This window comes from Fulvia fulva, chromosome 3 (assembly GCF_020509005.1).
Source record: "Fulvia fulva chromosome 3, complete sequence".
Taxonomy (NCBI): Eukaryota; Fungi; Ascomycota; class Dothideomycetes; order Mycosphaerellales; family Mycosphaerellaceae; genus Fulvia; species Fulvia fulva.
The window spans coordinates 6,180,083-6,198,899 of NC_063014.1; the positions used below are offsets into that span (position 1 = coordinate 6,180,083).

At 52.6% G+C, this 18,817-nt stretch overlaps 6 protein-coding genes across 6 annotated transcripts; 3 read left to right on the forward strand and 3 right to left on the reverse strand.

Moving 5' to 3' along the window:
- Positions 1 to 376: 376 nt before the first annotated feature.
- CLAFUR5_08783 (putative succinate dehydrogenase [ubiquinone] flavoprotein subunit, mitochondrial) lies at positions 377 to 2,578 on the forward strand (the record flags this gene model as incomplete). The annotated part of the gene is made up of 4 exons (XM_047907931.1): positions 377 to 900; positions 993 to 1,137; positions 1,202 to 1,402; positions 1,457 to 2,578. 4 exons carry the CDS (start codon positions 377 to 379, stop codon positions 2,576 to 2,578), a joined length of 1,992 nt encoding a protein of 663 aa, XP_047760007.1.
- Positions 2,579 to 2,627: 49 nt separating this feature from the next.
- CLAFUR5_08784 (uncharacterized protein) lies at positions 2,628 to 3,470 on the reverse strand (the record flags this gene model as incomplete). Its single annotated transcript, XM_047907932.1, has 2 exons — positions 2,628 to 3,401; positions 3,453 to 3,470. The coding sequence occupies 2 exons, from the start codon at positions 3,468 to 3,470 to the stop codon at positions 2,628 to 2,630; spliced, it is 792 nt and encodes a 263-aa protein (XP_047759826.1).
- Positions 3,471 to 4,165: 695 nt separating this feature from the next.
- CLAFUR5_08785 (Glutathione S-transferase-like protein ustS) lies at positions 4,166 to 4,948 on the reverse strand (the record flags this gene model as incomplete). The annotated part of the gene is made up of 2 exons (XM_047907933.1): positions 4,166 to 4,827; positions 4,873 to 4,948. The coding sequence occupies 2 exons, from the start codon at positions 4,946 to 4,948 to the stop codon at positions 4,166 to 4,168; spliced, it is 738 nt and encodes a 245-aa protein (XP_047760002.1).
- Positions 4,949 to 5,633: 685 nt separating this feature from the next.
- Positions 5,634 to 7,301, forward strand: CLAFUR5_08786 (uncharacterized protein; the record flags this gene model as incomplete). The annotated part of the gene is made up of 1 exon (XM_047907934.1): positions 5,634 to 7,301. One exon carries the CDS (start codon positions 5,634 to 5,636, stop codon positions 7,299 to 7,301), a length of 1,668 nt encoding a protein of 555 aa, XP_047760004.1.
- Positions 7,302 to 9,555: 2,254 nt separating this feature from the next.
- CLAFUR5_08787 (Serine/threonine-protein kinase SRPK) lies at positions 9,556 to 11,097 on the forward strand (the record flags this gene model as incomplete). Its single annotated transcript, XM_047907935.1, has 4 exons — positions 9,556 to 9,914; positions 9,966 to 10,605; positions 10,661 to 10,826; positions 10,892 to 11,097. 4 exons carry the CDS (start codon positions 9,556 to 9,558, stop codon positions 11,095 to 11,097), a joined length of 1,371 nt encoding a protein of 456 aa, XP_047760003.1.
- Positions 11,098 to 12,362: 1,265 nt separating this feature from the next.
- Positions 12,363 to 13,055, reverse strand: CLAFUR5_08788 (uncharacterized protein; the record flags this gene model as incomplete). Its single annotated transcript, XM_047907936.1, has 1 exon — positions 12,363 to 13,055. The coding sequence occupies one exon, from the start codon at positions 13,053 to 13,055 to the stop codon at positions 12,363 to 12,365; it is 693 nt and encodes a 230-aa protein (XP_047760009.1).
- Positions 13,056 to 18,817: the final 5,762 nt, after the last annotated feature.

Sequence of the window (18,817 nt, forward strand, 5' to 3'; positions counted from 1 at the left end):
TTTTGTCACTGCAGACTCCATAATCGTGACCTCGGGCGCTGTTCTTCCTGCACCTTGACGCGCTCTCTCTCTCTCTGCAATTGCGGGAGGAGCTTAATCGACGGCAAAGTATACATTGGGTTGAGTATTACAGCTTCATTCTTCCCTTCACCTTTCATGTCTTGTTTGGACGTCTTCCTTTCGTTCGACTCCTCTGGTGCTTCACGATCCAGGACGGCGGTGTGTTGCTATAGCGGATTATATTCGCTGTATTGAGTTGGAGGATTTGAAGTTGGAGCAGGAAGGCGATTATCTTGGGGCGATAGAGAGAGAGGCAGTCAGGCCTTGAAGTTACCATACCCGATCTGAGTGCTCGCGAGCACACCTCACCACCACCATGGCACAACCCCTCAGCAGGTCCCTCCTGGACTGCTTTCGCTCCTCAGCAACCACCACCTCGTCCTTCACCCACCGCATCACCCACACCCTCCGCCACCACCTCCTCTGCACCCTCCCCACCTCCCAACGCCGCACCTACCTAGGCACCACCCAACGCCGCCGCGCCACAACGCAATCCAACTCCCCCATCTCCTCCCCCCACCCCATAATCAACCACCACTACGACGCCATCGTAGTCGGGGCCGGCGGCGCTGGGCTCCGCGCGGCCGTCGGTCTAGCAGAGTCTGGACTGGAAACAGCATGTATAACGAAGTTGTTTCCGACGAGGAGTCATACGGTCGCAGCCCAGGGCGGGATTAATGCGGCGCTGGGGAATATGACGGAGGATGATTGGAGGTGGCATATGTATGATACGGTGAAAGGGAGTGATTGGTTGGGTGATCAGGATGCGATTCATTATATGTGTAGAGAGGCGCCGAAGGCGGTTTATGAGTTGGAGAATTATGGGATGGCTTTTTCGAGGTGAGTCGGGATTGGATGTGAAGGAGGGGATGTGGAGGGAGTGTGGTGGGTGTTTGGGATAAGAGGGATTTACTGACGGTCTGCTAAAATAGGACGGAAGATGGACGGATATACCAGCGAGCACTTGGAGGGCAGTCGTTGAAGTATGGTAAGGGTGGACAAGGAGTGAGGTGTTGCAGTGCCGCGGATCGGACAGGACATGCAATGCTGCACACACTCTATGGACAGAGCGTGAAGGTAAGATTGAGGATATGCAGGACGAGGCAGACATTGAGAACGAAACACTGACGGTTGGTCGCAGCACAACACGAATTTCTTCATCGAGTTCTTCGCGATAGACTTGCTCATGGTTGATGGAGCGTGTGTTGGTATTCTCTGTATGTCCATGGAAGACGGAACATTGCACAGAGTGTTTGCGAAGAATACAGTACTCGCAACAGGAGGATACGGCAGGACATACTTCTCCTGCACGTCAGCACATACATCGACAGGAGATGGCAATGTAGGTTCTCAAGCCCGTTTCATTTGAGCAATGCCGCTGACACAGTCCTTCCAGGCCATGGCCGCACGAGCTGGTCTCCCCAACCAAGACTTCGAATTTATTCAATTCCATCCTACAGGCATCTACGGCGCAGGTGTGCTCATCACAGAAGGCTCTCGCGGTGAAGGTGGCTATCTTCTCAACAGCAACGGCGAACGATTCATGGAACGATACGCACCCACAGCGAAAGACCTCGCCTCTCGAGACGTTGTTTCTCGATCGATGAACATGGAAATCCGAGAAGGACGAGGAGTGGGACCCGACAAAGATCATGTATATCTCCAACTATCACATCTTCCCAAGGAACTAATCATGGAGCGATTACCCGGAATTGCAGAGACAGCATCAGTGTTCTCCGGTGTGGACGTGACGAAAGAACCAGTCCCAGTCTTACCAACCGTCCACTACTGCATGGGTGGCGTACCCACAAACTGGAAAGGAGAAGTCCTGAACGTGGACCCCATCACAGGAGCCGAGAAACCCGTCGAGGGACTCTACGCAGCCGGTGAAGTCGCCTGTGTCTCAGTCCACGGCGCAAACCGCCTCGGCGCCAACTCACTCCTCGATATTGTCGTCTTCGGCCGAGCTTGCGCCTTGGATATCGCCGCGAACTTCGAAAAGGGCATGCCACATAAGAAAGCACCCGAAGACATTGGGATGAAGGAACTCAACGCCATGGAGGATATCCGAAACGCCGACGGCGACAAGCTAGGAGCTGAGATCCGAAGCGACATGCAAAAAGTCATGCAAGCGGACATCTCCGTCTTCCGCACGAAAGAAGCCCTGGAAATCGGCAACGAGAAAATCCAGAAAGTCCAGGAAGATTTCCGGGACCGCTTAGCCGTGAAAGATAAGAGCATGATCTGGAACTCGGATCTGATTGAGACGTTGGAGATGCGGAATTTGCTTACTTGTGCGGCGCAGACGGCGAAGAGTGCGGTGCTCAGAGAGGAGAGTAGGGGTTCTCATGCGAGGGAGGATTTCCCGGATAGGAATGATAAGGAGTGGATGAAGCATACCCTGAGTTGGCAGAAGGATAATGCGGATGAGGTAAAGATTGGGTATAGGAGGGTGGTGATGGATACGTTGGATAAGGGGGAAATGGAGAGTATACCGCCGGTTAAGAGGACTTATTAGAGTCCCGGTACGTACCGGACTGCTTCACTGGCGTTGCGGTTAAAGAAAGCTACAAGCCTCCATCCGCCTGCCGCGAGGACCAGTATCGCTTGTTGGGCTCACGCTCAGTATCCAGCTCTCTGAACGAGTACACCTGCCTGTCGCTTCCTGCCATACAGTACCCGTCATGCGGGTGGCCCGAGCTGCAGGAGTCTCGCTCACTGGGGCACCAGAAGTTGTGGTCTGTCATCCACTCTTCGTACCTCTCCCTGAACCTCGCCTCCCGTGTTTGGCCAGACTCTGCGAGTTCCCGAGCGAGGACTATGGCCTCTGTCATGACATTCCACATCAGTTCAACACGAGGCTTCTCTCCATCGCCCCATGCACTCATCTCCTGCGATGTCAACAGGCGAGTATGGTTTCCAATCCATGTGTTCACATCAATCTCGATCTCCAGCTTGTCGACTCCACGGCATCGAGCGAGCCATCGAATGAAGTCCTCTGCTCCCTCGCCGCATGCCCAGAGATCCTGCATCTGGAGAACAACTTTCCGCGTGTGCTTCCTGTTTGCCTCGCCGATAGTTTCCATGAAGTCGAAAAGGTAGGTGAAGTCCGCGCGATGGATGTGGGCGAAGAAAGTGTTCTGACCATAGAAAATTGGTAGTGCTTCGTTGTGAATCTGGCGGCAGACTCGGGCGATGCTGGGCTGCGTTGCGTCGCCTTCGTCGTCGTAGTGTCTGCACATGCTGTAAAGCATGAGTTCTTCGCCTGTTAGAACGAGATCGTAGATGCGGTTGCGGAGTTCTGCAGGTAGGTCGAGGAAGCGGAAAGGCTTGATGGATGCCTTGCAAGCTGTTAGTTGTGACCAAGACTAGTCACATCGATGAGCACTTACGACAGCTGCTTCAGCCATGTCGATAGTCTTTTGCGCTGTTCCGGGCTGATTTTGTGCACTATGTTCGCGATGCTGCAAAGCTTCTCTTTCAGCGCCTCGACTGTCGGCACGCCGTCGGCGGTTGGCATCTTGGTCCGAAGTGGTGGTGTGGATTATTGAAAGAAAGGAAGTGAAGTGAAGAGAAGCTCATGAACAAACCGGAAGGCGTTGTGGGCCCCGCTCGGATGAAGCCGACGCACATGCCTAGTGCGACGTACTTCAGGAGGAAGGTGCGAGCCAACATTAGCGACAATATATCCTCGTGCCTTCGCGTGCACCGGTGACTCTAATGAGGGACCTCATCCCGCAGCATTGGGCCTCCGCGGTAGCTTTCTCGACATCGCAACAACATCTCGACCAGGGTTGCCGCCTGGATCCTGTTCCTAGGGCTCGTCGCGGCCCAGAACATCTTTCGAGCCCAAATGGAGAGAAGCTTACGATGGCCAAGAGATAATCGCTGAATCGAAGCTTGGGGTCGTCACTGCGTAGTCATCTTGCGACGATGACGAACCGAGGATATCGCGGATAATCGCTCATAGTGTGGGCATCTACCTCCCTACATCCTGCGCAATGCGGCTAAGCTGTACAGATCAGCAATAACAATGCGAAGAAAAGTGTTGTCTCGGGACTTATTTTGCAACACTTCTCTGCCAAGTTTTCCGGTGATACTTAATTCAATCATCCTTCTCACAGAACTTCCGACAAGCCCTCTCATGCTCCTCAAACTTCCTATCCATCTCCATAACCCTCCCAAACAAATCGCCCTCCACATCAATCTTTCCCAGAATCTTCCAGAACCCCAATAGCACAAAGTCCGCATAGCTGACTTGCTGACCCATTGCATACGGCCCCTCCGGATTCTCGCTGAGAAACTCCTTCAACACGGCGAAGGTGGGCTCTGCATTCTTCCAAGCGACACCTTCGCCCAAATCAGGGCTGTCTCGAAGATCATAAAGACTTGCGCCAATCAACCTTGTCCGAGCTTCGTGGTACCATTTGGCTGACTCTGGGGTGAGGAGCATGTCTGGGAGTCTGTGGAGATATGCTACTGAGAGGCGGTTCCCGAACTGCGTGACGAGTTCTTGGGCACGGATGGCACTTTCGCTGTCAGGGTAGACTGGCGGATCTGGCTGGTACTTCTCAAGAGCTTGAGCAACTTGCGCAGATTCCATGACGAAGGTACCATCTGGGAGCTTGACAGCGGGAATGGAGTGGTCGAAGTGTTCGCTTGGGTCGTTCGGTGGGATGCCGAAGGACTTCAGGGTGGGTCGGATGTCGGGGAATTCTAGCCATTCGGTGCGGTATGGGATGTTCTTGTAGTTGAGTATAGCTCGCACTGTGCATAATTAGAGGCTGAGGGGAAGTGCTTTGGCATCATTACCTTTCCATGTATTCGGGCTGAACGACCGGCGAGGTGCTTTCGATGGAGCATCGTAGAGGATGATCTGGTCAGTCATCGTGAGTATAGTTAAAGGATGGGTTTATCAAAGAATGGGAACTATCAAGAAACAGCATGTCGTCTTTATGGTCAGCTCTAATGCTGACTGCTTGTAGCACAAATCCTGGAGGATGATGCGACTTCCTGCTGACCAACTGTATCTGTACTGCAGTTAGGGCTCCCATATCACCAGCACACAGTCCTGGGCTATGGTTGTTCCAGCATGGTCTCGCCTGAAGATCACACGTAGTTCGAGCCAGTATCTTATAGGAGCATGTCTGATCTTGGCTTTGCTAGTCAATGCAATCTGGAGCAAGACGCCAAGCAACAATGGGCTTTTTGACATTGCGTATGATCTTCTCCCCCGGCACGACAAGGATACATGTAGTTGGAGGTTGACATGCTATCACGAAGGAGGGTGTGGTTCAAGTTGTGTCAGCAGAGAAGGAACGACGCCAAGGCCGAGGCGTTTGCCGAGCGGGTCAAGTTCATCCGCCGACTCGGAGCTGGTCTGCCGCCACGAGCACACACAGCTGCACAGATCGTTTACTCCATATTCACTGAAGTGAGGTACCGTTCCAAATAGGCTCACCAGAATTCATAACCTTGGAGGAGGAGCTCCGATCCCGAGTACCAGCGACGAACTATGATACCCTGATTCCCACGATCCACGGCTCTGGAAACGGGCAAGAGAAGGGACCAGCATGGCCTCGAGGGAAGCTGGCAGAGCTCTGCGGAGTTTTACCCAGGCTTCCCATACTTCATCGGTCATAATGCAGCAGAGGCGGACGATATGCGCGCAGTGTCTGGCGAGCCGCGCAGCGAGCTGGCATGGCAGGATCACGGGCGATGTCGGAAAGATGCCAGGAAGAGGAAACCTTCGATACAGCACATCGGCGCGGCGGAGCATGGCGACCATGACGGACTACAGGATCGACGAATATGGTCATACAGGGCCGATAGCAGAGTACGACCGCAGAGTGAATTCGGGACGTCTGCGAAACGACGAGCATCAGCGAGTGCTCATACAAGAGCTGCAGAATCTACATGATACGCTGAGCGGCTATGAGCCGCCGAAAGTGGTCCGACCCACCATAGAGTCCCTTCAACCCAAGAAGAGGTCTATCTTTGGCTCGTTGCTTGGTGGGAAGATTGTTGGTGAACTTCAGATGCGGCCAAGGTCAGATCTGCCGAAAGGCCTGTACATGTATGGCGATGTAGGAAGCGGGAAGACCATGATGATGGACCTCTTCTTCGACACATTGCCGAGTAACATCACCCACAAGACAAGGATACACTTCCACAACTTCATGCAGGATGTGCACAAAGAGCTGCACAAGATGAAGATGCAGTATGGGAATGATATTGACTGCATACCGTTTGTGGCAGCCACTATCGCCGAGAAGTCTTCGGTGCTGTGCTTTGACGAGTTCCAATGCACAGATGTGGCGGATGCTATGATTCTGCGGCGTCTTATTGAGAGCTTGATGGCGCATGGGACGGTGCTGGTGACGACGAGTAATCGCCATCCAGATGAGCTGTACAAAAACGGCATCCAACGAGAGTCGTTCATTCCATGCATCCGGTTGCTCAAAGATCAGCTTCGAGTGCTGAACCTTGACTCGACAACAGACTACCGCAAGATCCCGAGGCCGCCATCAGGCGTGTACCATCATCCAATCGACGCCGCAGCCAAGCAGCACGCCGAACATTGGTTCAACTTCCTGGGCGATCCTGAACGTAATCCCGTGCACCAGGAAACGCAGACAGTCTGGGGTCGGGATATCGTAGTGCCTCGAGCATCAGGCAAAGCTTGCTGGTATACGTTCAACGAACTTATCGGCAGCGCGACAGGCGCTGCAGACTATCTGGAACTCGTTCAACATTACAATGCCTTCATCGTGACAGATGTACCAGGCATGAACGTCCGCTCCCGAGATCTTGCACGCCGCTTCATCACATTCCTGGATGCAGTCTACGAGTCAAGAGCGAAGCTAGTCCTCACGACAGCCGTACCCTTGACCCGAATCTTCATGTCTCGCGACGAGGTTGACGATTTGCTTGACAGAGCAGCAGGGTCTGGCAGCTCGGCAGCCAAGGAGGCAAAACAGACCGCTCAAGGTGGCGATGTCGATGATGCGATGAGAATGATGATGGATGATCTAGGCATGAACATGGAGAGCATGAAGAAGAGCAACATGTTCACTGGTGACGAGGAAGCTTTCGCTTTCGCCCGAGCGCTTTCTCGGTTGACGGAGATGGGCAGCCAGGAATGGGTTGAGCGCGGCTTGGGTCTGGAGTATCGTGGTGGGAAGAAGGAGGCGGATGATTGGATCAAGGTGAGAGGACATTGGAGACAGGACAGTTATTGAGTGTCGTGTCGACAATGTCAGCGGTACGTTGTGGAGGCATGCATGGATGATGATACCCTTTGAAGCGATTAAAGCGTTGAGGCGGCATGGCAGCGCGCTGTTCTGATTTATCTACTTTGCATATAACATTGAATGAAGACGTCTTGAGTGTCAGCCGGTATCTCTTATGGTATCTATGGCAGAGATCGTTGCAACGATCGCCAAGACTTGCTGCCCAGAAGGTACATGTACATGCTTCTCTATTGGTGCCCGCCAGTACTCGAAAAAAGTCGACTGTCAAGTCTGCGACCTCGTTTTCTATCGTCTTCTATCGCCAGGTCGGATTCACCTATACGCCCACTACTTAATCACATCGCTCAAGAATCTCAAACTGTTCGCTCACAGCAGACAGAGTACAAGACAACACTTTGCACCCGACAGACATGGACAACTCACCTTCGTAAACTCTGGCCGCCATGGATGCTGAAGCAGCAATTTCTTTTTCAGTCTGTTAGTATGATATGGAAGAACGCCAATACAGAGAAATTATCAAGAAGCGACAACAGGCCGAGGGACTCGAGGCCACATACCGTGATCGCTACAACCTGGCGGCGGTCTTGGTGAAGAGTCGCAAGTTTGACGAAGCCGGAATCATGCTGAGAGACGTCCTCCGGTTCCTCGAGGGAAGGGATGGCAGGGAGAGCGAACCGTTCAGGCAGCAGGAAGCGACCACCAAGAGACTTTTGGTGCAAGTGCTTGGTGCAAGAAATAGTTCGGGCGAAGAGGCATTAGCAGTGACCGACTCCGCATAGCGCCTCGAGATCAAGGCTTCGGGCATGGAGTAGATGAGTGGCATGCAGTACAGCTAACTGCAAGGCGAGACTGAGACCCCAAATACGCTGGCCCAGCACTCCAAATGGGCACACCGGGAACCTTACGTAGCAGATACCTCGCAATAAGAGTGACACGACGGACGACATCTAGAGGAATTGTCGTCAATGGGGAGCGTGAAGAACCATGAGGTTGCAGATGGCGGCGAATCTGAGCCAACCGATGCCCGTTTCATATCGAGCGGCTCGCTTCTCTATCCCTGTGTCTTGCATGCGGAGAGAAGGGTGGCAAATGCCTACCACCAGCGCAAGGCATTCAGAAAGACCTAGAGGCACGAAGCACGACAAGCTTCCCTCTCAAGACACATGAGAACATACGTTCCGTTCGGAGCAGCATGAGAGTGGACAGCATGATGCTCGAAGACACCGTATCGATGACCAGCCGTACTTTCAGCTGACAGCGACATGCGCCGCGATGACTGTGACGTCCATCTACTCTCTGGTAAGACGCATCCCTTCGGAGTCATGCGGTACCATTTCTGCTTCTGGTTATCACGAAGAAGCGCCCGCTTTTCAACGGCACTCAAAACCGCGTCCCACTCCTTACAGCGGTGCGTGACGTCCCAGCCGCTCGTGCCTATCCGCCATGGCATTGGATCCATGGCAGGTTCTACCCATTTCAGTGCTGAAAGTGAGATCGCGAGACACCGCACTTATCGTCTTTGGAGAGGTCATGGGGAGACATGGCTGGGTCAAGCAGAATGTACGTGTCCGCTGCGAAGAATCGAGGACTAGATCACCAAGGAACGGCCCTTCAGAGACAATACTGGAATCCACACACAACACTGAGCGCCAGGACAACATACGTCAGTCCCTCATCGTCGCCGAAGTATTGCACTGCTAACGAGCGACCACGCCGTACTCAAGACCGTGCCCTACCTCTGCCGTGATGATCGACAGCAACTGGCCGCTGCAAGACTACGCGTGCATGCGGCTAGTGTGCCTCATGGCCCCATGAGTAGTGCCGACCCGTTCTATTCTTGTTTGTTTCGGTTGGCGCCCATTCAGGATGCTGATGCAAATCGAGCTAGTTCCAGTGCTAAGCGCCGCAGCGAGATTTCTATTACTGCCGGGTCGACCTGATAGAGTGTAGCGACGAGTGCTAGATGCTAACGTGCTCCAGTTGCCGTGCACTGCATGCTTTCCCCGCTAGGATGATATATGGGTGTGATCTTGTGTTCAGCGACCGTCGCATTGGCTGCTGTCCAGGTGGGCGATGCTCCGCTGCCCCTCGCTGTCACATAGCGGAGCATTCATGGTGCGTCCATTGACTGATACGCAGTGCGCACACTACGCATCTGTGCGAGGCGTTGTTCGTGCTGGGACGTTGTCTGTGTGGGTTGTGTGAAGAGTGACGAGCGCCTAGCGCCTAGCGCCCAGTCAGAATGTGGGGTGTAATATCTTCAGACCTGACAGCGACATCTTCATTATCGCCCTTCAATATTGCTCTCTGTAGTTCCTCTCTTGAGCAATATAGGGAGACCTTATGTGCTATGTCTTTTACACTGCTTCGCCGCGCATGGAAGTCCATCCACCCCCTCGCCTGGAAGCCTTTAGTATTTCCCAATCAGGGCATTGCCTCCATACCTGCCAACGAGAAGGTCGAGGAGGAAACCATTCCAGGATACATCGCGACACGATATTATCCCGTCAGGATCGGAGAAATCATTCAGGATCGCTACCAGGTCGTTGGTAAATTAGGCTTTGGACTTTCCTCGACCGTATGGCTGGCACGAGATCTCGAGTGAGTTTTGCCCTTAATCCTTGATGCTGTTTTGGGACTCATTTGTAACAGCGGGTGCCGGCATGTTGCTCTCAAACTTTATGTACAATCAGATTGCTTGGAAAGTGAGCTAGACACCGAGCTCGATGTATACAGAAGGATCGAGAGCGCACCCAACCACCACCCGGGCCGTCATGCTGTGCGCTCTATGCTCGACTCGTTTGAGCTCGCTACGCCGAGTGGCAGACACCGATGCCTGGTACACGAGCCTCTCTGGGATAGCGCGCTCAACATCAAGCACAGAAATCCTGTACGGAGATTGCCACAGCCAGTCGTGGCCTTCCTGCTAAAGCGATTATTCCTCGCGTTAGACCTGCTACATCGGGAGTGTCACGTAGCCCACACCGACATTAAGGAAGCCAACATCTTGCTCCCAGCAGATCCCTCTGTGTTGACACATTTTGAACAGCAGGAACTAGCAGAGCCGAGCCCTCAGAAAGAAGTCGATGGCGGTGTGATCTACCTCTCCCGCGAAATGGGCACGCCGAAAGCCTTTGGCGCGCCTGTGCTGTGTGACTTCGGATCGGCTGTAGCACTGGACGATGGGCAGGAGCATCGCGAGGACATCCAACCCGATGTCTATCGGTCCCCAGAAGTTATCCTGGATGTCCCGTGGACATACAGCGTAGACATTTGGAACGTGGGATGCATGGTGAGTGTCCCTGAAATGAACGCGCAGATGCACGCTAATTCTCACTCATTTATAGGTTTGGGACGCCTTCGAGGGCGAGCACCTGTTCACTGGTTGCGATCCAGAGCACGGCGCATATCGGGGGAGAGCCCATCTTGCCGAGATGATCGCCCTTCTCGGGCCTCCTCCACCAAGTCTGCTCGCTCGGTCGCATCTAAGGAGCAAATTCTTTTCTAAAGAAGGTGAGTGGGAACTCGACAGCAGCTGCAACGTTTCTCACGTGACGCTAATACTGTGCTTTTCGAAGGCGACTTCTGCGCAGGGATTGCTGTGCCTCGCACTCGGACGCTTGATCACCGGGAGTCATCTCTGCAAGGAGAAGAGAACAAAGAGGATCGAGAGTGTTTCCTACGCTTTGTGCGCAAAATGCTACAGTGGGAACCGGAAGCTCGTAGCTGCGCTCGGGAATTAGCAGAAGACGAATGGATTCTAAAGCATACTACAGACGTCTAAACAAAGGTACGAATCTTCTATTAGGAGTCGAACTACAGACTCTATTAGTATCTAATGAATATAACTAGGGTACCGTTTATATAGAATGGACTTCGGCAAAGGGAGTACGGTAAGTCTCCCGTTGTGCACAACAAGATTCCAGTGCTCACACCTTTTAGCACTGGCAAGCAGAGCTGTAGAAAGCACGCAGATACTGTTTGCTGCTTCTACTACACTCAACAAAAGTGAGGATCCGCCTCAGCGGTTTCGTGCAAATGGACCGCTGTATGTCGGCCCTCCGACCCAAGAGATCGACGAAGCATGGGACGACTTGTTGAACGACCAGTACTTCTACATCACGGGAGCACAGGCCGGAGAAGCCTGGGAAGATGGATATTAGACGTACTGGCGAGACGAGAGTCGTGGCGGGTACAGAGCTGGGTATACCTCTTGGACTTTGTCATGTCAAGCTGGTTGACTAATTGTGGCAGGGCAGGCTCAGTGTGTTCCACACTCTTCACTGCATGGTATGGCGACTCCGCTAGCAGGTCAAGTATCTGGCGCTCTTACTGACCAATAAGCAGAATCTACTCCGGAAGGAAATCTACAAAGACTACTATTAGAAGCATTCATTCACTGGCATGAACGCCAAGCTTCAGATGTATCACATCGGTAAGAAGGAAGGTGCTTCTACGTGAGCAAGCTCTGACAACGTGTCATGCCAGATCACTGCGTAGACGTCAAACGCCAGTCTGTCCAGTGCTCAGCGGATCTCACACCCTATACCCGTCACATAGTATAATGCCGAGAGCGGTCGATCGATTATCGACTCGGAGCGAGTCCACACTTGCCGGAATATCGACAAGATACATATGTGCTATTACACAGGTGATGAACTTCTCACGACCGCTGATCGAGGTTCATGATAGGCGACTGGACGATAGGCGAAGTGGCCAAGTCTGAGCATAGCGGGCGTCAAGCTTCGGAGCCACAAGAGCCATGGCTGCAGTATGTGCGATATTTGGTAGGGCGTTAGAAGCTCGGCATTGGCGAAGACTGGAAAATCCCAAGGAAGCTCAGCTTGCTCAGCTTCACTCGTTACTACAAGGGCAGTCTTACTGCCCTCACGAGTCTCATGCTGGGTGTCGTCGATGTGAGCCAGCGGCCACCCGGTCTGCGCCAGCATCAAACTCCTTCGCGGAAACGGGATCGTATGTGACAGCGGACAAGGCCGACCTGCTTAGATGTCGACCGCGGGTTGACCATGCCATCGGCGCTGGCTGACATCATGACTTGCTGCTAGCCTTCATTTTCAGCTTCGAGAAGCCCTCCTTCAACTTGTCTCCGACACTAGCCTTCTCATCAAACTGCCTTTCATCCTGCTCCGTCTTACTTCGCGGGATCTCCAGCAATCTCTCCATCTCCTTCAGCCTCTCCCTATCATCCACATCTCGCTGAGTCTTGCCCCAGCCAAATTTCATGGCCGCAACGTCCGACTCTTGTGCAGCCCGCGTCTCGTCGAGCAGAATCATCGTGATGATGGCATCCTTCAATGTTTGTCCCATACCATCGACTGTCGAGACCTCATCAACTGACACCCCCTCGAAAGTGCTAAGGAAGTTTATGCTAGGAAGCATAGCTAGACCAGCATCGAGTGGATTAGGCATCTTTCCTGTGGGCGCCGAATCAAACACCTCTTTCATCTTCGAGAAGTCACCGATGCCCATGCCTTTCACTTCCCCGCCGCTTAGCTGGCGCCTGATGTTCTCGCTCATCTTGTACCGGAAATTATCCCCATGCTCTTCACCCAAGACCTCATCTCTTGTCTGGGTAGCGATCGGAGCATCGACATGCGTATGCCCACCAGATCGGGTGGCGATCTCGCGAGCGGACAATGAATGCAGCGCCAGCTCAAAACCCTCGAGGTCCGCCACCAGTCGGTCTTGGACGTACGCTCGCACCTCAGCAAGCATCAGCATCTGGACTGGCGAGCCGGGTCTACCGTTGAAGGGATGGTGGAAGGTGTCAAGGATGGCCTGGATGCTTGGGACCGGATCCTCTATGTTGCCTAGTTACTAGAGCTAGACGATAGATGTGACGGCAAAGCTAGAGGCACGTACAGCTACGCGACTAGCAATTTCGTTAAGGACGTAGTTATAGTAGTCTTTTGCTAGCTACGAGTGTGTTAGGTCTATAGAAATAGAAGCTTTATCGAAGATGCTTTGCCCTCCTCGAGCGAGTCACGCCTCTTAGTCTACGACAAGCAATTCTCGTTCGTAGTGTTTCAGAACTTTGTTGATCTTAACAAGTAGGGGACCTAGTACGATTCCCAAAACTATGTAGACGAGCTTGTCGATAGCGATAGATATCTTTACGATAGTATCTTATACCGCTAGTATAGTCAAGTAGTCGTATACCTACTTTACGATGTCGTCTCGGAGCTTAAATATAGGTTCTATACTTTACTATAATAATTCCGGCTTATACTTAAGCTCTCCCTATATTACTAGCGTCGATAGCGTTAATTTACTAATTTTCGAGATCGAGTCCGAGAACTAAGGCGTAAGACTACCTAGTAAGCTTACGAGATGCTTAGCGAGCTCGTTTAAAGGTCAACTTTGATCGCTAGTACGTAGTACTAGTCTAGGTAGACTTATAGCGCTAAGCTTATTGTTTATCTCGCCTAGGAGGGTCTAGTATAGGTCTAGCGTACCGAACGTACCTATTACGACTAGAGGTACTAGGCCGTTAGCTATATCTACTTAAGCCGTACCTCCTATATAGGCGAATACGTTCTTTAATACTAGTATTACTTTTACTTATTTTTCGATCTTATAACCTAGCCTTTATATCGCTAGCTGTCATGGTCTCCCCACAGAGTGTATAGAAGGTGGGGACAGAAGAGCCTCAGAGCGCTCAGAAGTCGTCAAGAAGTGACAGTCTAGCTTAGTGTGTGAGCGCTAAGAATCACATGCCCCGTAACATTCACTACGGGACCCAGCCCTCCAAATTCACCCCTCTACCAAACCTTGAAGCACGTGGAAGACTCGGAACGTAGGGCAGGTTGGAATAAGGTTTTGAGCAAAGCTGCTGAGCGCGGCTTCGCACGGGTTAGCCCTGTTAATACGGGGACACGTACTCGCGAGGGTCGCGTATAAATATCTGGCCTTCCCTAGGCCTCTCTTGCTTTCTTCGTCTTTTGTTTTGTGTAGCAATCATACTATACCCTTTTGTATCTGTACTTCGCACCTGTATTCTCGCTTTCACCCTTATATCTCACAGGCTAGGCTCTCGCCCTAACATCACAAAAGACTAACAAACCGTCAACCACTCGAGTCATCCTTATAGGTGACCACGCCACCGATAGAGGTGTCAACCTCGACAACCAAGACACTCTATTCCACTTCAGTGAGTGGACTGACATCCCCTTCTCGAACGCCGCTGCCTTCGGTGCCTAGGTAAACGCTAACCCCGACACCGCCTACGCTCTCATCAACCGCACCGTCTCCTCTTTCCGCGAGACCGCCTAGCAGGTCGAGCAAGCAAACAACTAAGCAACATACCTTCAAGGTATTGTAAACACCTTCTAGAACCTCGCCCCGTACGCCGACGACAACCGCCGCCAGCACTTCTCTAAGAAGGTCAACGACCTAGACGAGTTCGACGGCAACAAGAGCAAGTTTGAGGCATTTGAGACACAGCTCACCATCAAGCTGTTGGCTAATGCCGACCACTTTCCGTAAGAGAAGGACAAAGTTACGTACGTCTTCTCCCTCCTTCGGGGAGACGCCGCGGCTTAGGTATAACACTACATCGATAACGCCACGCAGACTATCGGCTGCCCGGACGTCCTCACCTTGATGCAGGACCTCCGTGCTGCCTTTGGTGATCTAGACCGTAGAGCTACCGCCTAGAACGCTATCTACAACCTCCTCTAGAAGAACAAGAGCTTCGCCGAGTACCTCGCGGCCTTCAACCGCGACATCGGGTTTACCGGCTACAACGAAGAGACCAAGAAGAGCACTCTCCGCCGTGGTTTGTCAGCAGAGCTTCTTCGAGCCCTCGAGGACAAGGACGTCGGTACTATAAGCTTCCGTAAGCTCGTCGAGACCTACTAGCGCCTCGACTCTAACATGAAACACACCGCCTCTCTCCTCGCTTCCCGTTCTCAAGGTCGTCAGCCTCGTAGTCCCGGAAGCCACTTCGCTGCTCCACTAGGCGCCGCCGCTCCTACGGCTCTCCCTCCCGTCTCTATAGGTAACGCTATAGATCTCAGCGCTAGTGCCGCCGTCCCTCGAGTCCAGGGCCTCGTCAACGGTAAGCTTACTCCCGAAGAGAAGCTTCGCCGTCGCTAGGCCGGACTCTGCACCTACTGCGGCGGTCCAGGCCATATCGTAGCTAACTGTCCGTAGCTCGCTGCCCGTAACGCCCGCAACCCGGTTCGCGGCGCTATCGGCGCTATCGAGCCTGCTCCTACTACTCCCGCTAAGCAGGAAAAAGCCTAGGTCTTCCTTATCGACGCGATGAAGACCAAGAACAACGTTTACCGAAAGTGAAGAGAGGAAAGAAGTTGAGGATCAATATAGCATAGCTAGACCTATACGACGAGACGGGCAAGGACTACGCTTACAAACCGTTCGTCACGAATGTAAATATCGGCTCAAAGAAACTCTCTTCTTCCAATCTCACTCTCATAGACACTGGCGCACTAGGCGAGTCTTTTATAGACTATAAACTCGCGACCTCTCTCAACCTCGAACCCTAGGAACTGAAGTACCCTCGCACCCTTGAACTCTTTAACGGCACGGAGACTACCACTAGTAAGATTACTTATGTTATACACACGTTAATCACCCTCGGAGGCAAGCGTATGTCGATCACTAGCTTCCTTACGTCCCTACCGTATCAGAAGTTTATCCTCGGCCTCCCCTAGTTTAGACGACACCGACCTATCATCGACTAGACTTCCCTTACTGTCAGCTTCCCTCTAGAAGTTCCTCCGGCACCTCCGCCTTCTCCGCCGCCTCAGCGCGGTCCTAAGTATACTAAGATCTTCTAGGTGAACGCCGCTACCTTCACTACTACTACTAAGCAGCCTAAAGCTCAAGTCTTCGCCGCCTCTCTCCGCGATATCGACATCGCCCTCGAGAAGCTCGACAAGAAGCGTATACCTACCGACCCTACTACGAAGGTCCCTCCTTAGGCACACCACATCCTCTACGTATTCGATGCTAAAGCCGCAGACGAGCTGCCTCCTCATCGCCCTTACGACCACAAGATTGAGCTAGAAGAAGGTGTAGAGACACCGTTCGGACCGTTATATTCTATGTCCCGAGAAGAGCTTATCGTCCTTAAGAGATACCTCGAAGAGAACCTAAAGAAGGGGTTCATTCGAGCGAGCCGTTCTAGCGCTAGCAGTCCCGTTATGTTCGTCAAGAAGCCCGGCGGTGGTCTACGCTTCTACGTAGACTACCGAGGCTTAAACGCTGTTATAAAGAAGAACCGCTACCTAATACCGTTGATTTAGGAGACGCTCGAGCGCCTCTCTAAGGCCAAGTACTTCACTAAGCTCGATGTCATCGCTACGTTCAACAAGTTACGAATGGCAGAAGGACACGAGTATCTCACAGCCTTCCGTACTCGCTACGGGCTGTTCGAGTCGCTCGTTATGCCCTTCGGCGTTTGTAACGGGCCTAGTACCTTCTAGAACTTCATTAACGACATCCTTTAGGAGTTCCTCGATCAGTTCTACACTACCTACATCGACGACATCCTAGTCTATAGCGAGACCAAGGAGGAGCACCGCGAGCACGTCTATAAGGTCCTTTAGAAGCTCGTAGACGCCGGCTTGCAGCTCGATATCGACAAGTGCGAGTTTAAGAAGACCGAAGTCAAGTTCCTTAGTTTGATCATTACCGCAGACGGCATCAAGATGGACTAAGAGAAGATCGACGCTATCGTCGAATAGGATGCTCCTACGAACGTCAAAGAGGTCCAGGGTTTCCTAGGCTTTGCCAACTTCTACCGCCGCTTCATCCACGCATTTTCGGGCGTGGTACGCCCTTTGACGAAGCTCACGCGTAAGGGTGAGAAGTTCGCCTAGACCGACGAATGCTAGGAGGCTTTTGACTTGCTTAAAGCGAAGTTTGTTAAGAACCCGCTTCTACGGCACTTCGATTTCGAACTAGAGACCCGTGTAGAGACCGACGTATCCGACGGCGTGGTAGGCGGTGTCCTGCTATAACGCCGCTCGCCTGAATCCCCCTGGTTACCTGTCGCCTTCCTCTCTAAGAAGATGACCGCTACGGAGTGTAACTACGAGATCTACGACAAGGAGCTTCTCGCTATCGTCAAAGCTTTCGAAGAGTAGCGCCCCGAGCTCGAAGGCTCTGCTATGCCCGTCCAAGTAAGCTCCGACCATAAGAACCTCGTCTACTTTATAAAGAGCAAGCTACTCAATCGTCGCTAGGCCCGCTAGAGCGAGTTCCTCTCCCGGTTCAACTTCGTGATCTCGTACACGCCCGGCAAGGCCAACTCGATGGCCGACGCCCTTACCCGCCGCCCTAGTGACTCTCTAGTTGATCGAAGAGGGGGCCGGCAAATCGCAGGGCAACAAGTCATCAAAGAGCACAACCTCTCTTCCGAGCTTCGAGAGTACCTATCGAACGGCCAGCCTACGCTCGCCGCTTCCTTTGCTACTCTCGTGCTCGCTCCTGCCTACCTTGACGAGAGTGACGATGAATCCGAGCCTAAAGAATACGCCTCGGACGCTAAGGACTTGAACGACGATGAAGAGGGCTTAGTAACGACCGACGGCTTATCCGAATCAGACTTTGAGGGGTTTGATAATAAGGAGCAGCCCGAAGGCATTATAGCACGAGTACGAACAGCGTACGATACCGACATAGACGCCTAAGAGTTAGTTCAGGCCCTTGGATCTAGCGCGAGGACATTCCCGGGCTTCTCGCTGTCCGAGTGCGAGCTCTAGGAAGGTGTCGTCTACTTCCGTAAGAAGCTTTACGTACCGCAGCCCGAAGGCTCTAATATCCGAGCTGAGATTCTTCAAATCATCCACGACTCCGCCTCTAGGGGTCACCTAGGCGTAGCCAAGACCCACAAGCTCCTCGCTAGGTGTTACTAGTAGCCGTATTCCTAGAAGGACGTCCGCCGCTACGTGCTAAACTGCGCTACTTACCGAAGAGCCAAAGCTAACCGCCACCGTCCCCACGGTCTCTTGCACCCTCTCCCGGCTCCTGATCGTCCGTAGAAGCACATCACTATAGACTTTATCACCGATCTTCCTCACGGTAAGACCTTTAGCGGCGTGAAAGTAAAGGCCCTTCTAGTGATCGTGGACCGTCACTCTAAGGACCGGTACATGATCCCGTGCTAGAGCATGACCGTAAAGGAGACTGCTCGCTTGTTCTACGAATTCGTCTGGCGCTTTCAAGGCCTCCCGGATAGCATCACCTCTAACAGAGGCACCCAGTTTATCTCGTACTTCTAGAAGCGTCTATGTGCTATCCTAGGTATCAAGCATAACCTCTCGACCAGTTTTTAGCCACAGACCGACGGCCAGACCGAAATTACGAACGCTATCCTCGAGTAGGTCCTTCGTTGCTTCGTCGACTACTACTAGAAGGATTGGCCCCAGCATATCCCTACGGTGGAGTTCGCTACTCGTAACTAGGACTCGGAGACTACTGGCTACTCTCCCTTCTATACTACGAGAGGTTACCAC